The following is a 19429-nucleotide window of genomic DNA, read 5'->3' as shown; positions in this document are numbered from 1 at the left end:
TCCTTTGGAATATCTATCTTCCGTTGTTTTTCCACTCAGCCTCTTTGCCTTTTTAGGTCTCAAACACATGCTGTCTTCTCCTACCATTCTGTCACTTATAACTCCATAATATTTGTTGAGTGAATGAATACTCTCAATGACCTCTGCTTTTTCTCATGTATGGACTTCCTATCCTGATTCTTTTTATTCTGCTCTCTTAATTAGTGTGAATTATAAGTTGTCTTTGTTCAGTAGTTCAGAGGTGGCTGGGTTTCAGTTTAGTGGTTGACCCCAGCAGGATATTTATGCTGCTTTTTCTCATCTGTCCTTACTCCTGCCCTTTCTCCTGTTTCTGCAGCTACTTTTTCATCTTGTTTGTGACCATTTTCCTGCCCGTTCTACTTTGTGCTTTGTGCCCAGTTATCCTTTCATCTCCCTTTTTTCTCTACCTGCCAACCCTTCATGGAAGCTCTGCCCCAGCCTCTGTGTGTTTCTGGTACCTCAGGGACTTTCTTGGTGTGCTGCTTCAGTGGGCATGTAATAAAAGTTCCTAACGTACATTTCTTGAGGAGAGCAAACTATTATATATTATATCTCCTCTACTACCTTCTTAGATGGAATGTATGATTTTGACAACCTTATTACAAATGATAGGTTTGGGTCTTAAAGTAGGTGATTCATCTCTGTTGACCACACATTGCAGAATATCTGTCCCTCTAATCCTCTTTTTAAATGTCCATTTTTACAGCTCAGGCAGAAATCCTAATTACTTTATTACATGAGCCCTGCCCAGAAGTTTTGCTCTCTGGTTTTATCTTAGTGGCTAAATCACCACCTGCAGGGAAAGCAGTTTCCTGCTTGGAGAGAAGTTGCAGCCTAGGGGAGAAATACACTGTCTTTGAGACTGGATGCCTCCTCTCAGGAAGGGGATCTTTAACTAGATCTTAGCTTCTGTCTCTTGACCTGAGGTCTTTTTCTCTTAATTTTTCCACTGAATATATCACTTTGGCTTCCCAACAGCCGTCTTTCCCAATCCTGAGAAATCTTTCCCTCAGCCATGTTCTCCCCCATGTCCCTTTCTCTTGTTTTAAACATAGTAGAATTTTTCAAAGAATAATCTTTACTCTTGGCCTTTACTGCCTCATTTTCAGCTTAATTTTTTAGAGCCTGACTTGTATGCTCACTACTATCTTGAAAGTTGCTCTGTTTGTTGCTAAATTCAGTGGCATTGTTTTTTTTTTTCGGTGCTCAGTGTTTCTGGCCACATTTAGCATTGACACCTTTTCATTGAGGTTTTCTCTGTCTTTAGGTTCTTTGAATTTGTGCATTTCTGATTCTTCTCAGATCTCTGATTACCTACTTAGCTCTTCTTCCTAAATCCTAAAATTCCATCATTTCCTCAAGAGCCTCCTTGAATCCCTTCTTTCTCCTCTTTGCTTTCTTCCTTGGCAATATCATAGTTTCAGTTTAGTTCTAGAGTTACTAGTCTTGTAGGGGAGCATCTTTCCAGTCTCCATTTCCAGTTACGTTCCTATACCCAGATTACAGGCTTGCATTTCCAGCTGTCTGCCAGGTGCCTCTGTGTACCCCTCATACATCATCCCATTATGGCCAAAGGAATGCCAGCTCTCTGTGTTTGTATTCCAAATTTATGTCTGTCCTTTAGTCTCCTAAGCTTGAAACCTTAGCGACCACTTTGACTCCTTGTGGTTGTTGGGGTTTTGTTTTTATAGTCAATCATTTTTTGTTTTTTGTTTTCATCTTACCTGTATATCTTTTTGTATATGCACCACAGCATCACTGTTATTTTTGCCATCACCACTATTTTAGTTTTGCATTATTATGTGTGTGGACTGATTAATTATCCTGCTTTCTATACTTCTCTATGTGATTAATCTTCTTAAGGTAAGCTCTCATGATCTTATTCCCATCTTAGTATTTATTGATTCCCTTTTGCCTATAGAATAAAATCTAGGCTTTTAAGCTTAACATTCAAGGCTTGGTCTGCCGTGGAGTCAGTATGGATGGAAAGAAAAGATGAAGGAGAACCAGGTTTGATGTGTGACTCTGTAGGAGTCGGAAGTACAGCCTAGCTCCTAGTCAGAGATACCCATCCCATCTGAAAAGCGTTGGCTTACAGTATCTGACCTTGTAGCACTATTCCTGTGTTAATAATCCTCTCCCCAAGGAATCAACACAGTCCTAATACCCTACCTTGGCCGAGTCTCTTTTAGGTCTTGTCATCATTTTTTAGTCTTGTGCTATGAATATTTTCATCTGCATTTGTTCTGATTATTTTCTACCACCCATAAGGCTTCCTCTTCAGAAGAGTTCTTGCCAGTCAATCCCAGCATCGACAAAAAGGATTGTTTTAAATGCTAATTTAGTTTGAATAACTCTCCATGACTTGTTAATTTGTTCATTTTTTCCTAGGAAGGACCATTGAGACCTGTTCTGGAATACATTGATCTGGTCAGCAGTGATGATGAAGAGCCTAGCACCTCTCAGAGTGAGGTAAGTATATTACATTTGACTTGCATTTCTTCACTTCTGGCATTTAAGAAGCATTCTCTAAAGAGAGTCATCAAATCAGCGATGGCTGTGTTTAGGTGCTATTGTGCTTTAGAGAACGGCCTGTTTCTGTTAGAATGGCCCTGAAAGGTAGTCCAGGGAGTCCTCTGCCCAGAAGATCTCCTGCTTCCAGCTTTGTTCCTCTACTTTCAGCGAGGATTTGAAAGGATTATGTGACACAGGAAAGTTCTAAGCCTTGGAGGCCATATCTGATAAAAGGGAAATGGAATAGAACTGCAAGATTTTTGGCTCCCTTCTCCTTTCCTGTCTCTCCTCAGGTGCCCTGTAGAGCTGGATCCTTTTCTTCCAGAACCATGTGGCCACAGAAAATTTGTTGTATCTTGGAAGAAAGGATATGTGAAGATCCTTTAGAAATGGAATATGGGGAAGGGTTGTGGATTATTTAGGCGTCATCCTTTCAACCTCCTCTTTCCCCCTCATATTTGGGGTTTTCTCTCTGACCTGTGACTTATTGGTTGTGGGTTTGACCTTTAAACTTATGCTTCCCTTACTCTGAGAACCAAAGTAGCTGAGCACTTTGTAGCAATCTTGTCTTTCATTTGTCTTAGCCCGAATTTCTGTTAATGGGCTCTTTTCTTGATGCATTAGAGAACTGGCTGTGTGTTCAAGGCGGCCAGAAAGCTACTTGCTGTATGATATAAAGTATTGGGACTTGAACTTGCAATCAAAATACCTAGGTTTTAGTCTCAGCTTTACTTCTTATTAAGTCTGTGAATTTGGATAAGTAGCTTTTTAACCTTAGTTTCTTTACCACATAAGAATAATACCTACCTCACAGGGTTGTTGTGAGGATGAAATGAGGTAACAAAGCTCCTTGAAAACTACAAACCATAGAGTAGAACTGTGCAACTGGAAAATTTTGTTCATGGAGAGTGAATGAGAATTTTTAAGGGGATTTAAAAGTGACTCTACAATGCAGGACTTCTAGAAATGTTTTTTCTTCTCACTGGAACTTTTCCCAAGTTCTCTTTGCCATTATTAACTTCTACTTGTTGCCTTACATATGTTGAATGGGATTTTTTTTTTTAATTGTTTTCACCAATAGTCTTGCTGCCTCTTCTTATTCTAGCATGGGAACAAGCAGCAGGCTAGGATGGCACCCCTTGACCTGGGCTTGTTTTTACTCTTTTTCATAGACACAGTGCCAGGTTAATGCCAGTAGTTGGTTTGGGGCCTTTGGGGTAGTGAAATTTGTGGATTTGACTTCTGTGGTCCCCTTGCTGACCTGAAGTGGATTGTATATTGTTAATTATAATAATTTTAAAAATTGAGTTCTACTTACTGGACATGCATCTCTGCACTTGAAAGTTAACATATTAAAAGCATATTTTTTTTCTTCCTTGGTTTTCTTGTTCATGTGGATAACCCAGAGAATGCCTGAGTCTAAGGTGCCATCCTCTGAGAGTCATCGCCCAGAAATGTGCTCTAGCTGCAGTGTTCCTCTTCCCAGTGGAGACAGCAGCTCCTCCTCTGGGAGCTGTACCAGCAGTCCACACAGGATAGTTTCTCAACCTTCTTCTGTTGAGAACCCATTGGAGAACCAGAAAAGTGATCAAAGTAATTCAGTTATTAAGATCTCTGAGACAGAGACGCTTAAGCCATCACAAAATTGCCAGATTCTGCCTTCATCTCCACTTCTGGTCCCCCAAGAATCTTTGGCCTCTTCAGAGGTCAAGGAGGATTTACCTGTAGAGTCTTCTGCTTCACAGCACGGACAGGATGCCATCCTCTATCTCCAGACACAAGTGGCTGAGATGTCCCGAGTGATACGTGATCTGCAGTCCAGGAGCTGTTTTCGATTTCATCATTCTAGGCCAAGTAAGAATTCCTCGGTTCCTTGGGACATCTCTACCTCCAAGGAAGAACATTTATCCACAGTGGAAGAAGAAGCTGACTGCAAATCCCCCTCAGCTGATGACAAAGGGCAGCCAGGTGACCCTAGTCAGTCTAGTTTCACAGGGCTTTTGAAAAGAATGGAACAAAGAGGTATTATCAAAAGAGTCACGTTACAGTCCGAAGCAGAACCATGTGAAGGGAAACCTGATTGTGTGACTTCTAAGAAACGTTTGGTCCCTCCACTGCATCCTCTTCTGAGAATCGCCACCACTGAGGTTTTTAAAGACCCTGCTGATTGCCATCCTTCCTCCTTCATGGGACACAGGGTATATCCTGTGGCCAAGGATACCTCTCCTTTCCAACCAAATCCACCGGCCGGGGGCCCCATCGTAGAAGCATTAGAGCACAGCAAGAGAGGAAGCACAACATCACCTCTGGATTCTACCTCGAAAGAGATGGAGGTCATGGGTTGTAGATTCTACCATGCTGCTTCCATTGCAGCCCGAGCTGCTAGCTACATGGCCTATATGACTCAGTATCAGCGTAAACTCTGGGAAGACATGGAGGATCTGGTCCATGACCCAGAGTTTGATCGTGGAAAAGCAAGATGTATAATATCTGATGGTATGGATGCGGGCCTTTGGCAGCTTTGTACTACTAGGGATATAATGGACTCTGTGGTCAGAGTTATGGCAATGGCAATAGACTACAGAAGGCAGGCTTGGCTTCGACTCACATCTCTCACTAAGAAAACCCAAGAGAAGATCTCACACTTGCCCTTTGACGGTACTTCCCTCTTTGGACAAGATGTGAATGCTGTAGTTGCAGAAGAAAACAGTATAAAGGAAAACGACTATAAAGACCACAGCAAATACTATAACCAACATCGATACTTCTATAGTCATGACCAGAAAGCACATTATCACAGTAGAGGATACTCCAGAGGGGATTGGTACAAACCCCGAAACCACCCCTATAGATACAGGAAAAAGGGAGAATCTCCAGAACGCCATGGGTACAAGAATTAGTAACCCATTCACGTTCAGCAGTGCACCTGTCCAAGATGCTGACTGTGCTACTTGCTCCTCCCATCCACACAGGATCTACAGGTAGGAGGGCACCTCAGAATCTGAACGCATGGCTGGAATGATCACAGCTGACATTTGAATTCTAGACTTTTAGAATGAAGTAAATAATAAAGAGACTCATGCTTTCTTGGCCAAGTGAGTGGTAGAGACGTTCAGTAGGGTTGAACAAAGGTTTACCTGTTATTTCTAGTCCAAAATAAGTCTAGAGGAGGGTACTCAGGAATCTGAATCCTCTTATGATTAAGGAAAAACATAAATATTTCTTCCCCCTCAGGAAAATCTCACTGGTAAACTGAGGACTAGGAGATTTTGGATCTGGAAATAACATACTACTAGATCTCTTAACACCAGAGGCAGATCCTTCGTTTTTAGGTCATCAGTGCTTCCTTGTTTAGGCTTCCGTTTGTCAGATCTTCACAAAACGACAAATCTGTTATAATCTCTTTATGTCAGGGTGATCAGCTCACCAAGTGTCCATACTACTGTCAAGCTCTGTGAGACTTCAGAATCAGCCTTGAAGCTGTATATCAAGAACTAAAATTCAAATCAAAATTTGCAAAATCCAGTTTGCTTCCAGTGGGGTGGCTAGATGTCCCAGGTCTACTGTGGACACCAGCTGGAAGAAGACTTTCCTACCTGTGACATCTCTGTAGAAACTTTCACAGTAACTGTCTTCACCACCCAAAGCTACACAGAGAGAATTCTCTGCAGTTGTCACTCCTAAGTCTGTCAAGCTCTCATATATCACAAGCTGTGAGACCTGGTCATGGTGTTCTCACAGGATAATCTGGGCCTTTCACCAAGATGACCTTGACTCCCTTCTAAACTCTTGAGCTCCGTAATTCATCACGCTCTAAATACAAAAAAGGTAATGCACATTAGTGCCCTGGAAATCAAGGATGTTACACCATCCAGGCATGCAAATCTGAACTCTTGAAAGAGCAAGAATTCCAAACATGCCTGACAATCTGGTCCTCTGATTGTAATAAAGAGGGATGCCATCAGTCTAGATTTTACTGAGAAATCCTTCAGATTCAGAGCGTAACTGTGGATGTAGTAGAGAGAACATCTCATGCACTTCTCTTTCTGGATGTCTGTTAATGGTTTCTCAAGACTTCAGTGGTGTGTTCTTGGTTTATTGGTCCCTTATTCTAGTCAGACTCTTACCATGAGAGACGACTTATCTTTTCGTTCTCAGTTCTTCGCATTATGATTTCTCCATCAGACTGGAACTGGCAGCAGATACCTCAGTTACATGTCCTACAGTATCTGTCTCGAGGCAGTGGCTGTGCAGTGCCCAGCCCTTAGACCCTTGTCTTCACATCATGACTTCAGTGTTGGAGAAACTGCCAAATTGGAGGGGTCTGAATACATCATCTAGAATTATTTGCTTGGCCAAATAGAAAAAAATTTTATCAATAGACTCATAATTTTGTAATTTCTTGGTTTGTCGAACATCTGCATTATTATTATTTTTTCATCTGCTTGACCGTAGTATTTTGGGTTTACTGTTAGTGGACCATGACGCTGTTTTCAGGTTTATATGGTTTCTGTTTCTTGCCATGGTTCCTGCAGAGTGGTGACTGATGCTTTCCCTGGTGCCCCACTTTTTGATAGTTTATTGGAAGCCCATTCCCCCTCCTCATCATAACCATATTCAGCACCCTTTTTTCTTCCTCTCCCTGTTTGTGCTGTAGAGGTCGAAGATGCAAATATCCCTACTTGGAAGAAGTTATTTTATTTTGTCAGATAGTTTCAGGGTACTGTATTGATTCTGTTTGTCCTATTTGTAGATGAAGCTTAAGGTGCAGTCTTGATAGAGTCTCCTCTTGGCACATTTGGTCAAGTCATATCTAGAGTTAACATTTACCTTTAATTTTTCTATACTTTTCACAAAGTTTTACTTCTGTTTTAGTTCCATGCCAGTGCTCTAAAAATTCTTTCAAATTGAACCCTAGAAGAGCACTGATAACTCTAAAAAGAAACAAGGGCCTAAGAAGTCATACGAAGATTTTTATAGTTCACGACATGTACTCTACCAGTTCAGCAGTCTCATGTGCCCTTGCTGTAGCACCGTAGTTTTCTTCTGTGAAAGGACTAGCCATGGGAAACTTGCTGGAGAGCGAGATCTTGACACTTTTCTGTACGGCTGCACATAGATGTTCCCAGTTGTCTGAGGCTACTTCGCACTGCTCCCACTTTTCCATTTCTCCCCGTCCCTTCCCTGAATTGCATACTGTGTCACCAACTTTATGATTTTTGAGATACTCTTATTTTCCAAAATTCAAACCAAAATTATGTTGCTTGAATTCAGACCTGGTTCTCTGAAACTGCTCTGGCATTTCCACCTAACCTGCTCTTTTTAATTTTTTTATATTTAATTGTGCTTAAAAAAAGACAAAACATAAAATTTACCATCATAACCATTTTTAAGTGTATAGTGGAGTAGTGTTAACTGTACTCACGTTGTTGTATACCTCCTCCTTTCCTAAATGTTTGTAGAGCAGCATTGCTGCTGTCTTCATTTTGTGTTATGTTGCTCCGTAGCAACAAGTAGCATTGCTTTGCCACTCTCTGATTGATATGCCCAAGCATCTCCAGAGATCTTTCCTAAAAGTGAAAAGGTATTGAGATATCATGGAACTGGTGGTCAGGTGGCTAGCTTCTGAAGGGGTTCGGCAGTTGCGTGGGGATGGGGCAGAACACCGAAGTGTGGGAGCAGGTTTAGCTGTAGACTGGGTGCTTGACTGCAGAAGAAACAATATTCTTAACCTGTTTTTTAAGATTAGTTTAAAGTCTTTCTCTGGCATACTTGAATGATGATGGTGTTATAAAACTAAAAACAGGGATTTGGTGTAGGGAAACAGCCCTAATAGACAACCATAGTAGTGTATGGAATTCATAATTAGATAACAAGTTTTCACATCATGTCTGCCATTTGCAGAGCCTTCAACAAGATTCTCCATCAGGCCAGCCTCTGATGTTTGAACAGCTCTAGGTCTTCTAGGAGGCCTAGCAATCATCGCAAGTTGAGTGATTTGGTGTTCTTGAAAGGGATGCGTCTAATGATCCTTTTTCTTTAAAATGTTATTGTTTGACTAGACATAAAATGTATGCGGAAATGATATGATTTCTCATGGTTACTATGTGTACACAGAAATGCTGTTTCTATTCATTGTTATATGAAGTGCCTTTTTAAATTTCACACTGTTGTTTAAAACTTAACATTTTAATGTGTTGCATATGTTGCTGGTGATATTTATGTAAATTCTGTAACAGTGATTTTTTTTATCTTGTAGTTTATTCGTCTTCTGTACAATTGCACTATCTAAATGTACTCTCCTTCTGAATGTTACTTTGTTTTCATTATAGCACTATTGATCCATTTCAGAAGGTTATAGAGTATGTCCCTCCCCCTTTATTTAAATAACTTCACAGTAGTTATTTTAGTTTTTAGTGATTGGCTCAGTTTTCTGGGCATTGAGGCAGCTTTGTTTTCTATATCTAGGTTCTAGGTTTCTGATTGAACCATTTGTCTCATGTCTAACCTTGTTCTTAGCCATGGTAACACAACTTCAATTTGATAAGTGGGTGTGTTTACTCGGTAATAAGTAACAAGGACATTAGGAAAATGAGTACATTTGTTGACACTTTATCTTTTTTTTTGTTAAGACTGTGTGACAGCTTATCAGTGTAATTGCATTTAAACATTATTGTTATTATTATTATTTACTGTGTGGCAGCTTCTTTATCAGTATAATTCCATTTATTTACCTAGCCCTCAAAATGTCATTTTGAGGGGAGCATAAACTCAGGCTTCTTGGGTACTGTTTAGTATATTACATTACTATTATACTAATAATTTACTGAATGATACCTAAGTGACCTGATTGATAATGTCCTTAAGGGCCTGCTCCATCCAGGATAACCTCTCAGGTACCGTGAACAAGGAGGTTGGAATCGACGCAATCCAGAATCCCTTCTAGCTGTAAACTTGGATACAGAGTTAAATGACATGGATGAACAGAGTTAAATGCCACATTCAGTATTCTTGAGGACATACTTTATTGGGATTCTGGTAAAGGTTAGAAATTATGGATTAGATCTTTGTAGAAATAAAGACTGCAAAAACTGAAAACTTAAAAAATTTTTTTTTTAATGTGAGGCATGTTTTGCCCAGACTTGCACAGGTTCCATTGTCTTTTGAAATTTACCATTCTTACTTAGTGGCTAGTCCAGTAATTGACTGTCAGAGCTGTATGCATCTCCTTCTTGTCATTTAGTTGGCTGGACCTATTCTATATAGTTTTTCATTAGTGTTTACCCCAATCAGGTCTTCATTTTTCACTTAAGAAAATAAATAGGTGGAAGTCGTCAGTAAGCTGATGATGATCACTGTATTGAATGCAAATCTTTCAGTTATTTATCCTGATACAACAAGTTTTGTAAGCCATTAAAATATGTTATGGAATGTCTCTTCCTGGATGAATGATGAGAATATTGTTTTATTAAATCTTTTTTTCTTGTATTGATTAGTGGGATGATATCTTTGTACTACTTTGTCTTTTCATTTGCTTGACTTTATAAGAATGAAACCTTTTTATAGTAGTGTTTGGTACCATTGAGATACTACTCAAAATTAGGTTTGCTTCCCGTGGATATATCTGGAAGTGATCACAGGCCAACCATGTCCTTTTGATGTTAGCATATCAGTTATTTCATTCTTTGTATTGGGTCTTTTCTTGCCCTTTATGTAAAACCCCTTTCTAAAAGGATGTCTGATCTTCCTTAATCTCTTTGATGGAGATTATATTTTTTATTCTACCAGTCTATACTAGCCAGGATTTTGATGTGGCTTTCTATGTTTAAATACAATGCCTTCAGCATTATTGTAAGAGATTTTCTAGTTTTCTCTTAAAATTTTCCTTTTTAAAAAAAAATAGCCAGTCCAGTCTCACACTATTTGGCTATTGAACTTTCATCAGTTTTTAATGCCTTCTTGTTTACTGGTGGTTGTATTTTCTCATTTCTGTATAGTCTTTGTGCAAATGTATTATTACATGTAGTTTGTGGTCAATTGCATTTTTTCTCTCTAATAAAAACTTTAAGTTCATCATCATGAATTTATAGTACAGCCCTGACATACACTGTATCTTTAACATTAATCAGGTTTTTTCCTAGGTCATAAAAACTTTACTGGTTTTGTTGAGGTAACTGTCTATATCAAATGGTCTATTGGATTTTCTGATGCCTTGTCAATTCAGTAAGAGTTCTCAGGTTGTCTGTAGTTTCTTTTAGGACTTTGGAGATCTCTCAAGTTGTATTGCGTTTCCTAATATTCCTGAGTAGTGTATTCCTTGGTAGAAGTGAAAGCAGATCCTTTATATCTGGTAATATTAAAAGAAATTCTTTGACCTTAAATGGTTCAAGTGTTATCTTGTGGTTTCTGTTAGTAGTCCCTTTGTAAGACTAACTTTCATATGCTTTTTTTTCCCCATGAGCTATCCTGTGCTTTCTGTTTTCTTTCATTACCCATAAAAGTGGCTCTATCACAGCATTCAATTTTAAGGGCTACAGTTAGACCTCTTGTTAACCCCTGGTTTTATGTTATGGCTGTGTTTCACACTGCCTTGACTTACACTGTAGTGATGTGCTAAAATAACTATGTTTGTGGTCCTTCTGTCTACCGCTTTTATTTAGTGAGGCAACAGTGATGGGGATGATAGGGGTAAAAGACATTTTCCAAGTCACTAAACATAGTTTAAAATTTTCAGTTCCATTTTAAAAAACATTTAATTACATTAAGCTTTCTGCTTTTAGGTGTGCAGCCCATTCCTTTCTGCCTTAGGGAGAATAATTGTAATTAGTTTCATTTAGATTCTTAACACAGGTTTGAATGCGTGTTGGTCTTTGCCTAATGGTTTATGACAGCTCCTGTTTTCTTTTGCTTTTGACAGAAATATATTTTGACAGATGTTGGAAGCTCTTTGATAGTATTGAGTCTAATTGGCATCTTCCTACCTGGGAAGGATTAGAGGAGAGAGCCTCTATTGATAGAACATATATGTACCAGGCTGTCTGTTGGTTGCAAGGGACTCTTGAGGCAGAAATGCACTCTTATTTTGCAGATAAGGAAATGGAACTTATATTAAACAATTTGCTCAAGTGGTGAGCTTTGACTATACACTGTTCCTCCAAGTTTCAATTCATTGTGTACTCAGTGGCCTTCTTTTGTCTTTCAAGACGCCACTCAAATCTTAACCTCTCTGGGAAGGTAATTTGTCAAATAACTACCCTTCCCTGGATTTTGTGTTTATGGCCGTACTCTTATCCCTTATTACTTGATGTCTTTATTAACTAATTCCTGGTTATTTCATTTGTCCAATCAGAAACCCTAACCTTCATTCTCACATTGAGTTTTCACTGTGCTGGACTGAGATGATTTCTGGATACGTTGTCGTTGGCTTCTGTTTCATGGATTTCTTATTTGTGTCCCATTCATTTTCAGCACTGATCATTTCAATCATAGTTCTTGATGCTTGTGTTTTTCTTTGTTGTACCTCTTTTGTTTGTTATACGCTTTTTGTTTCAGATATACACTTAAATTTTTTTTTAACTGATGTCTTGAGGATACTGGCTTAATGAAAGGAAGGTGGAATGCTAAGCACATGGTATTTGAATTCCAAAGATCTTAATCTGAGTATTAGCAAGTCACTTATTCTCTGAGACTAAGTTTTCCTACTCTCAAATGAGGTAATAATGCCTGGAACTTCAAAGCCTGATACAAATTCCCTTTCTATAGTGGTTATGCTGTTTCTACCCACATTTGTAGATTTCTCATAACTGTGGGATGGTATTGGATATAAATACAGATATACCTTAGGATGTATTTAATAGTATATAATAGTTCATTTCATGTCATCATGTCATGTTCCCCTTGTTTACAGTTTTTTTTAAGGCTGAACCATTAAGCTACATATAATACAAGCCCAACAATGGATTAAGTCATTGAAAGATGTATTTAAAATAAAATAGTCTCTTAAGTGCAAGCTAAGAAATGCTCATAATAAACAATAAGAAAAAAATTAAAAATGTAGAATGAAGAGCTAGAATGTATAGGTATGTGTATACAATTTTTGATGGATGGTATTTTGTCATTTTGTGTCTCTGATGGAAGCAATCAGTACCTGCTATGTGCAAGCAGGCCCTGAGGAAGGTCTGTGGATACTGGGAGTTAATAAGAGATGGTATATTCTCTTGAGAAAGAAATACCAACACAGTGTAATTGTTCTATTTAGAGGAATGCCTATGATGAGGTTGGAACAAAAGAGAGGGCCATCTGAAATGGTCCAGGAAAACTTTTCTTACCAGATGCTTGAGCTGTGGTTTGGAACGGGGTTGGAACGGGATTGGGCTAGTGGAGAAACAGGAGCCAGACATTCAGGTGAAGGAATCAGTGTGTGCATGAGTGTGGGGAACATTGTGTATCTGTTTTTTCAGAATTGTAAGGAACAGCCGCTATGGGCGCAATTGGAGGAGATCAGGTTGAAGACAGGATAAATGTACATGAGAATGTATTGGTTCCTACCTATTCCAAGTGTACTAAGATACGTAGCCGTTACTTGTAAGGTCATAGAAGTAGTCTGTCTAGAAGTTTCTTTGTCCACTATGGACATCTAGGCAGTTCCTTTTTTTCCTTGAACTGAGCCAAAGGAAAGCTCTCCATCAGTGCACCTCTATCCCCAGGGACGGCTCCAGCAGTGACAACAAACTGGGGCCCTGTGGGAGAACAGATTTGGTGATGAACAGGATGCTGCTGCTGAAGAGGGAGGGGCATTCCATCATGGTGGGCAGGTGCACACTGCAGGACCACCTGTGGGCCATGTTCCTCACTGCAGCTCAGTGCGGCTTGTTTCCCTGTGCATTGGCTTACCGATAATTTGAGTGTGGACTTGGAGAAAATGAAGGTATTTCTTTAAAAAATGTTGCTTTTTAGGAGATTGGAGATGTGTTGCACAGGGCCTGTGAACCTTGTGCCAGTGGCATCTCCAGCAGCACCTAGAGCACTTTTTGTCAACTTCCTTTTTGTTTTTTCTCTGCTTTGAGTTTCTTTCCTTGCTCTGGTTGCTACTTTCACCTTTTCTTATCTCTCTCCACAATTCTTTCTTTTCTTACTGTGCCAGAGGTAGAGCAGTGGCACTAAGGGTTGAAACATTGTAACTCTCTTTTGTTTTGTCACAGCTTCATAGTAGGAGATACTTAAAAATTCTCCTAAGTTCCAAGGTTGTTTTTTTGGGGGTTGGGGAGGTCCTGTGTCTAAAGAGAATCAAAATCATTCTGCCTAGGAGGGGAGTTTTACAAATATAGATATTGGTTATTAACCCAAAAGACATTGTAGGAAGAATCTTATTGAAGAGGTTTGGTGGTACAAGCCTTCTTCACTGAGTAGTACTTTACAGAATGGTGTATATCTATATGTATGTTTTAAAATTTGTTCCTATAAGGCATATGTTCCATGTACTTTGCATTTGTAAACACTAACCAGTTTGGGGGTGGGAAGGAGGTTGCTTTGTACAAAAGGGTTGTTTCCTGGTTTTGAAGCTTTGCTGCTGGGGATGGTAAATAAATATTGTACAGCTTTGCTGGTTTATCTCTTATGTTCTATCTGTATTTGAATATAAAATTCTTGAGAAAAATTGTTGCTTTTCAAAATGTTATTTGGGGTGTGGTTTCAGTTATAAGTTGGGTACAAGGAGATTCTGGTAAACAGAACTTATTCTGGGAGTGTAAACCTCATATAAGACCAAACTAGAGACCCAAGCTTTGAAGGGATGGGCAATGAGAAGCAGGCTTTGAAACTGGAGTTTGTATGAAGTAAAGCAGTTGTTTCAGGAATTCTGTTCAGCCTGTTGAACTGAAAATGGCTTGCCCTAATTCTTGATTAATACCTGTTTCTGTTATGTTTGGGCAATAATGTAATCCAGTCATTGCACTTCTAGATACAGAAAGAAACCTGGAGGGAAAAAGTTATATACAACATTATGTTCCTTTTAGAGACAAAATTTCCATTTGCGTTTATGAAGGATACATGTTAAATTTATATTTTTAAAAGGCAAAAAGTAGTGGTTTAAGCCAAATTCATTACATTTCCAAACAAAAGATTGAGATCCTCGAGACGTTTTGTCTTTATACGGTCTTGTTCATTAGTAATTAAATTTTTCTTAACAATTTTATAGCATATTCTAATGCAGAAATATTAGAAAATAGAGATTTAAAAAGGAAAAAGAAACCCTCTAGACAGAAATAACTACTGTTAACATTTTGATTTATAGCCTTCTAGATTTGGTTTCTTCTAAATATTTTTACAAAAAATGGGATCATTTTCACTTAAAAACAAATACAAATGATGTGGAAAAAAGACATTGAAATATATACGTTATAGCTTCATTGACAAGTGGAATTTTGTGCTGTGTCATTAATTTGCTTATTTAAAGATTTGGTATGCATTTATTTTATGGTTCACATAGCAGGTCACAGTTCCATAGCAATGTTAGAAATTTTAATAGTTTCCTGGAAATCTTTGTTAGCTCATTAAACTTGATTAGTATATGAAAGTATTAATTGCTTTGGTAAAATTTTTGCCTAAATAGTAGAATTTTCATTGGACGTTATTCCTGATGACCTTTTATGAGCAAGATTGTGAGTCCGTGGCCAGAACCGGTTTCACATTCACTTGAACTGATTTCAAGTTTGAAGTGGTTATTTGTAGCAAAAAGAGAAAAATCAGGACAGTGCAACTAGTTTTCACAAGGTTAAGTTTATTCAATAATGAGACTACTGAGGGAAATTTTGAAGTATTAGCTCAAGTTTGTGTCTTCATTCTTATGAAATGAAAAGTCACAATGCTGACCATTGATATTAGTATTTTTAAAAATACCCTTACTTGACAAAATAAGGGAATTCTATATCAGGCTTTCCTTCCTCCCCTGTCCCCTCCCCAATTATAGAGACCCACTGAATCCCACTATTACAGAGTAGATATCAGAAGAAAGCCGTCTTCCCTTCCCGCCCAAGTTATCTATTTCTGGACTTGGAATTTTTGCTGTGACTGCCAAGCTCCATAAAAAGATAAACATTGTCCTCTAAAACAGAAGAATTCTTGCTTATTTTCTCCTAAATATGCTTAGCTTTCATGGATATGTGCACTCAGATATAACCAGTATCCTTAATCTGCTGTCATTTCTAGGACACAACCCAAATTTGCTTTGTATATAAGAATTTCGTAGTGTCCAGGGGTGAGCATAGACAGGGTTGCAGGGAAAGGCCATATTAACCTGGCTTCTGAGGTTCTGGAACAGCTTTCCTTCCTGTACCCAGTGTGGCCCTCATTTTGTAACCTTCCAGCTCCTGATCACCCACGGATTTTGGTATATTGGACTATGTCATTGGAATCATACCTCTGCTTCCCATTTTTTAAAACCATCATTTTAGTTAAAAAAAATTTCATAGGGACTGAACTAGAATCTGCTCTTTAAACTTTTCTGACTTTACAGCTTTCTCCTTAATTGTTAGGACCCCACAGACTTCCCCAGTGGGAGGGGGTGGGTATGGAAGAAAAACTGACTCAGAGAAGTGATCTAAAATATTGGCAAATAGGGACTTCCCTGGTAGTCCAGTGGTTAAGACTCCACGCTACCACTGCAGGGGGTGCGGGTTTGATCCCTGGTCAGGGAACTAAGATCCTGCATGCCATGTGGCATGGCCAAAATAATTTATATATATATTATATATATATGGGGGGGGAGGGGGGGAGAGAGAGAGAGAGAGAGAGAGAGAGAGAGGCAAATAGAGACTCTCCCCTCCCCAATATATGTCTTAGGACTTTCCTTTCCTATGCTTCTCCCCCCAGATAACTGAGCGGATACACTTTCTTGCTGGTCATTTGCTATCATTGTGGACTCTTTAATATTACTCTTTAGTAGTATTTAATATAGAAGTTAATCCAGGGTAATCACAACAAGTGCTTCAAGAAGGATGACTGAAGATCTGTAGCTGCTAACATTCTAAATGAAACTGAGAGCCCATTATTCTTACCATTGGGAGCCAATTCCATTTCTAGTTTGAGAAGTTACATGTCTGAAAGCCTGACCTCCCTTAGAAAAACTCCAAGGGCCTAAAAGCTTCTTTAGACTATAGGCTTTGGGGGAGATTGGCAAATATAGCCTAAGAAGAATCCTGGAATTTTGTGATTTCACATTAAATTACAATTCAGCATTGTGGCACTAACAGAATGGTGGAAATTCGCAAACTGAAAGATATATTGGCCCCTTTTCATCTTAGTTCTACAGGAAACATTTAAGACATTTTCATGTAGCCTGAAATCAGTTCACTTTCTGCCCGTATTCTGACAGTTCTGTAGCTTTGGTTCTGCAGTTGGGTCAGTAACAAGGTGGCCTGCAGTAAGTTTTTCCCCCGTGTTCTGATCAGTTAAAACTTATTTCTGAACATATTGATTCTTTGAATTACCAGTTAACTTCTGTGCAAAATAAGGCCTTCTGTGACCTAATGGGTTAAATCGCTAACATGCATTTTAATATCAATGATCCCTCTGTTTTTCCAATGCCGATATGTTCTTCCAGAACCACAGAAGAATGTAATTCAGTGAGATCTGAGGCCAGCCCTCATTTTGGATCACTAACAATGGAAATCCCAGGGACTTGGCTTTCTGGAGAGAGTGAGTGTTCATAGATAACCTATTACTCATGCCTGGCTTTAACCAGCAACCTTGATCCCCAACCCAAGTTTGTGATGGAAAAATATCAAATGAATATCACCCTGCTGCACATGCTTAATTTCTTTCCTCTTTAACACATTCTTGTTTAAAGTACTTCCATTTTGTCATTTTTAAATGGCAAACATTTCAAAGCTGAAGTTCTTCCTTTCTCTAGCTACCATTTCTTTTCATCTACTTGCAATAGATTGTCTCTCAGATCTGCTTTTCTGCTTTCAGTGTAGGTAGCCAGAGTTCTTTTTTTTCTTTTTTTTCCTGGAAACTAACCCACCTTAGAGGGGAAGGAGAAGGACATCAAACACAATTCTGAATGCCTTTTGTTTTCAGAAAGCATCAGGGCCATAAGGTCTTTTGAGCCCTTCAAAGTCATGAAAGTTAATAAACAGATGAGCAGTAATCCTGTTTTGACATAACCATATAGTTAAATAAAAGACAACAGGCTACTGATAGCTAAATATAAGAAAAATAATTTTAACAATAATACCAACAGGTTATACTTACTTGACCTTTAAAAGGTAAAGTTCTAGGGCTAGAGATTAATTTTAGAATGAAGTTGAAGAGATCCAAACAAAAGTTTAAATTGATTAAAGAGCTAAATAATTTATCTTCCTAGCATATGTATATAGCTTGAAGGGGGTAAAGTTTTAGGAGTATACTTATATTTTGACTAGTGGATTATTAAAAATTTTTCCTGTAGGATATATAATTGCTGTATTTCTGGCATTAGTTTTCATTTAGCTTTGCATCCAGAGTTTATAATTTACAGTGTAAATCAGAGGATCATTACTTGTGCTTTAATGTAAAGCTTAAGAAGAATAAATGTTATGTACAGTTTTCCTGAATGAGTATAACTTGGGAAGTAATTCAGAATGGTTATTTTGTCGTGGTTCGGGAAAACGTAAAATGATAGTGGAACCATCAATTCAAGGTATCTCTTCCTGGATTAGGATTACCTTAATTAACCTTAATTAACCCAAAACATGGCCTTCTTCCTGTCTCCAGAATATTCACATTGTTGTGACACAACAACATATTTTGTCAGTAAATCCTAATTTGCACCTTGTCTACCTCATGTGTTAACATGACCTTGGTTTACCTGGCCTTCCAAGCATGACTTTTGCTAGCGTTTAAAACTTAAATAAAATGTCATCTCTGTCAGGAAAACTAACACACTCTAGGTCCATGTTTAAGTACTGTTAACTTCCTTAAATTAAAAATTCTTTTAGGGCTTCCCTGGTGGCGCAGTGGTTGAGAGTCCACCTGCCGATGCAGGGGACATGGGTTCGTGCCCCGGTCTGGGAAGATCCCACATGCCGTGGAGCGGCTAGGCCCGTGAGCCATGGCCGCTGAGCCTGCGCATCCGGAGCCTGTGCTCTGCTACATTTTCTTCTCAAGGTAGTACCCACATTTTAAAGAGATTAATTTTTTATCTTCCCAAAGAGTAAATTTCATTTGCTTTTAAGACAGAGATAACGTTATCTCAGGATCAGAGCTCAGATAAATACATTTTTATGACTATCATTTTTAGTAAGCTGCATTGTCCTGTGACTTGTAAAAGGACATTTTGAAGTTGGTAAGATGCCACCTACTACCTGGTGCAGTGGTATAGGCTGGCCAAGTGGTCAGAAAGTTAGTTTGGGACTACTACCCAAAGTGATCCTGTGAACATTCTTTACTGCAATGATGTAGCCTTGTACTAAAAATACCACCTCGGCCTTGTTACATATGCTCACTTCAGTGGAACTTCTGTGTACTTGGAAAATCACACCTGCTGTTTGATTTGGTTGATGCAACTATATCCCAATTTAGATAAAATTTGGGTTGTACATATATGATTGATTTGCCTAAAAAGGGATATTTTAGTAACACAATCTTTCTGGTAGAATAACATTTAAAAAAATTTATATTTATTTAATATTTATTTATTTATTTATGTATGCATGCTGTGCCAGGTCTTAGTTGTGACATGCGGGATCTTCGTTATGGCATGCAGACTGTTAGTTGCTGCACGCGGGATCTAGTTCCCTGACCAGGGATCAAACCCTGGCCCCCTGCGTTGAAAGCATGGAGTCTTTCCCACTAGACCACCAGGGAAGTCCCTAGTTTTTTTTTTTTTTTTAATTTTTTTTTTTTTTAGTAGAAG

The 19429-nt window shown here is 38.7% G+C and overlaps 1 protein-coding gene across 2 annotated transcripts in view; it reads left to right on the top strand.

Annotated features, from left to right (window-relative positions):
• Positions 1 to 19429, top strand: part of ZNF451 (zinc finger protein 451) — a 92568-nt gene that overhangs the window by 4555 nt on the left and 68584 nt on the right. Inside the window, exons 3-4 of one of the 2 annotated variants that reach the window (XR_004352073.1) lie at positions 2413 to 2493; positions 3942 to 5516. Coding sequence is in view for 1 of the 2 variants with exons in the window: in XM_032647683.1 (XP_032503574.1) it covers positions 2413 to 2493 (81 nt within the window). In the remaining variant the exon portion in view is untranslated. The remainder of the gene's footprint in view (positions 1 to 2412; positions 2494 to 3941; positions 5517 to 19429) is intronic. The other variant, XM_032647683.1, reaches the window with a different exon arrangement.

The sequence above is a fragment of the Phocoena sinus genome, chromosome 11, assembly GCF_008692025.1.
Source record: "Phocoena sinus isolate mPhoSin1 chromosome 11, mPhoSin1.pri, whole genome shotgun sequence".
NCBI classification, from domain to species: domain Eukaryota; kingdom Metazoa; phylum Chordata; class Mammalia; order Artiodactyla; family Phocoenidae; genus Phocoena; species Phocoena sinus.
Note: the sequence above shows the minus strand (reverse complement) of the source record. Positions and strands in the feature narration are given on the sequence as shown.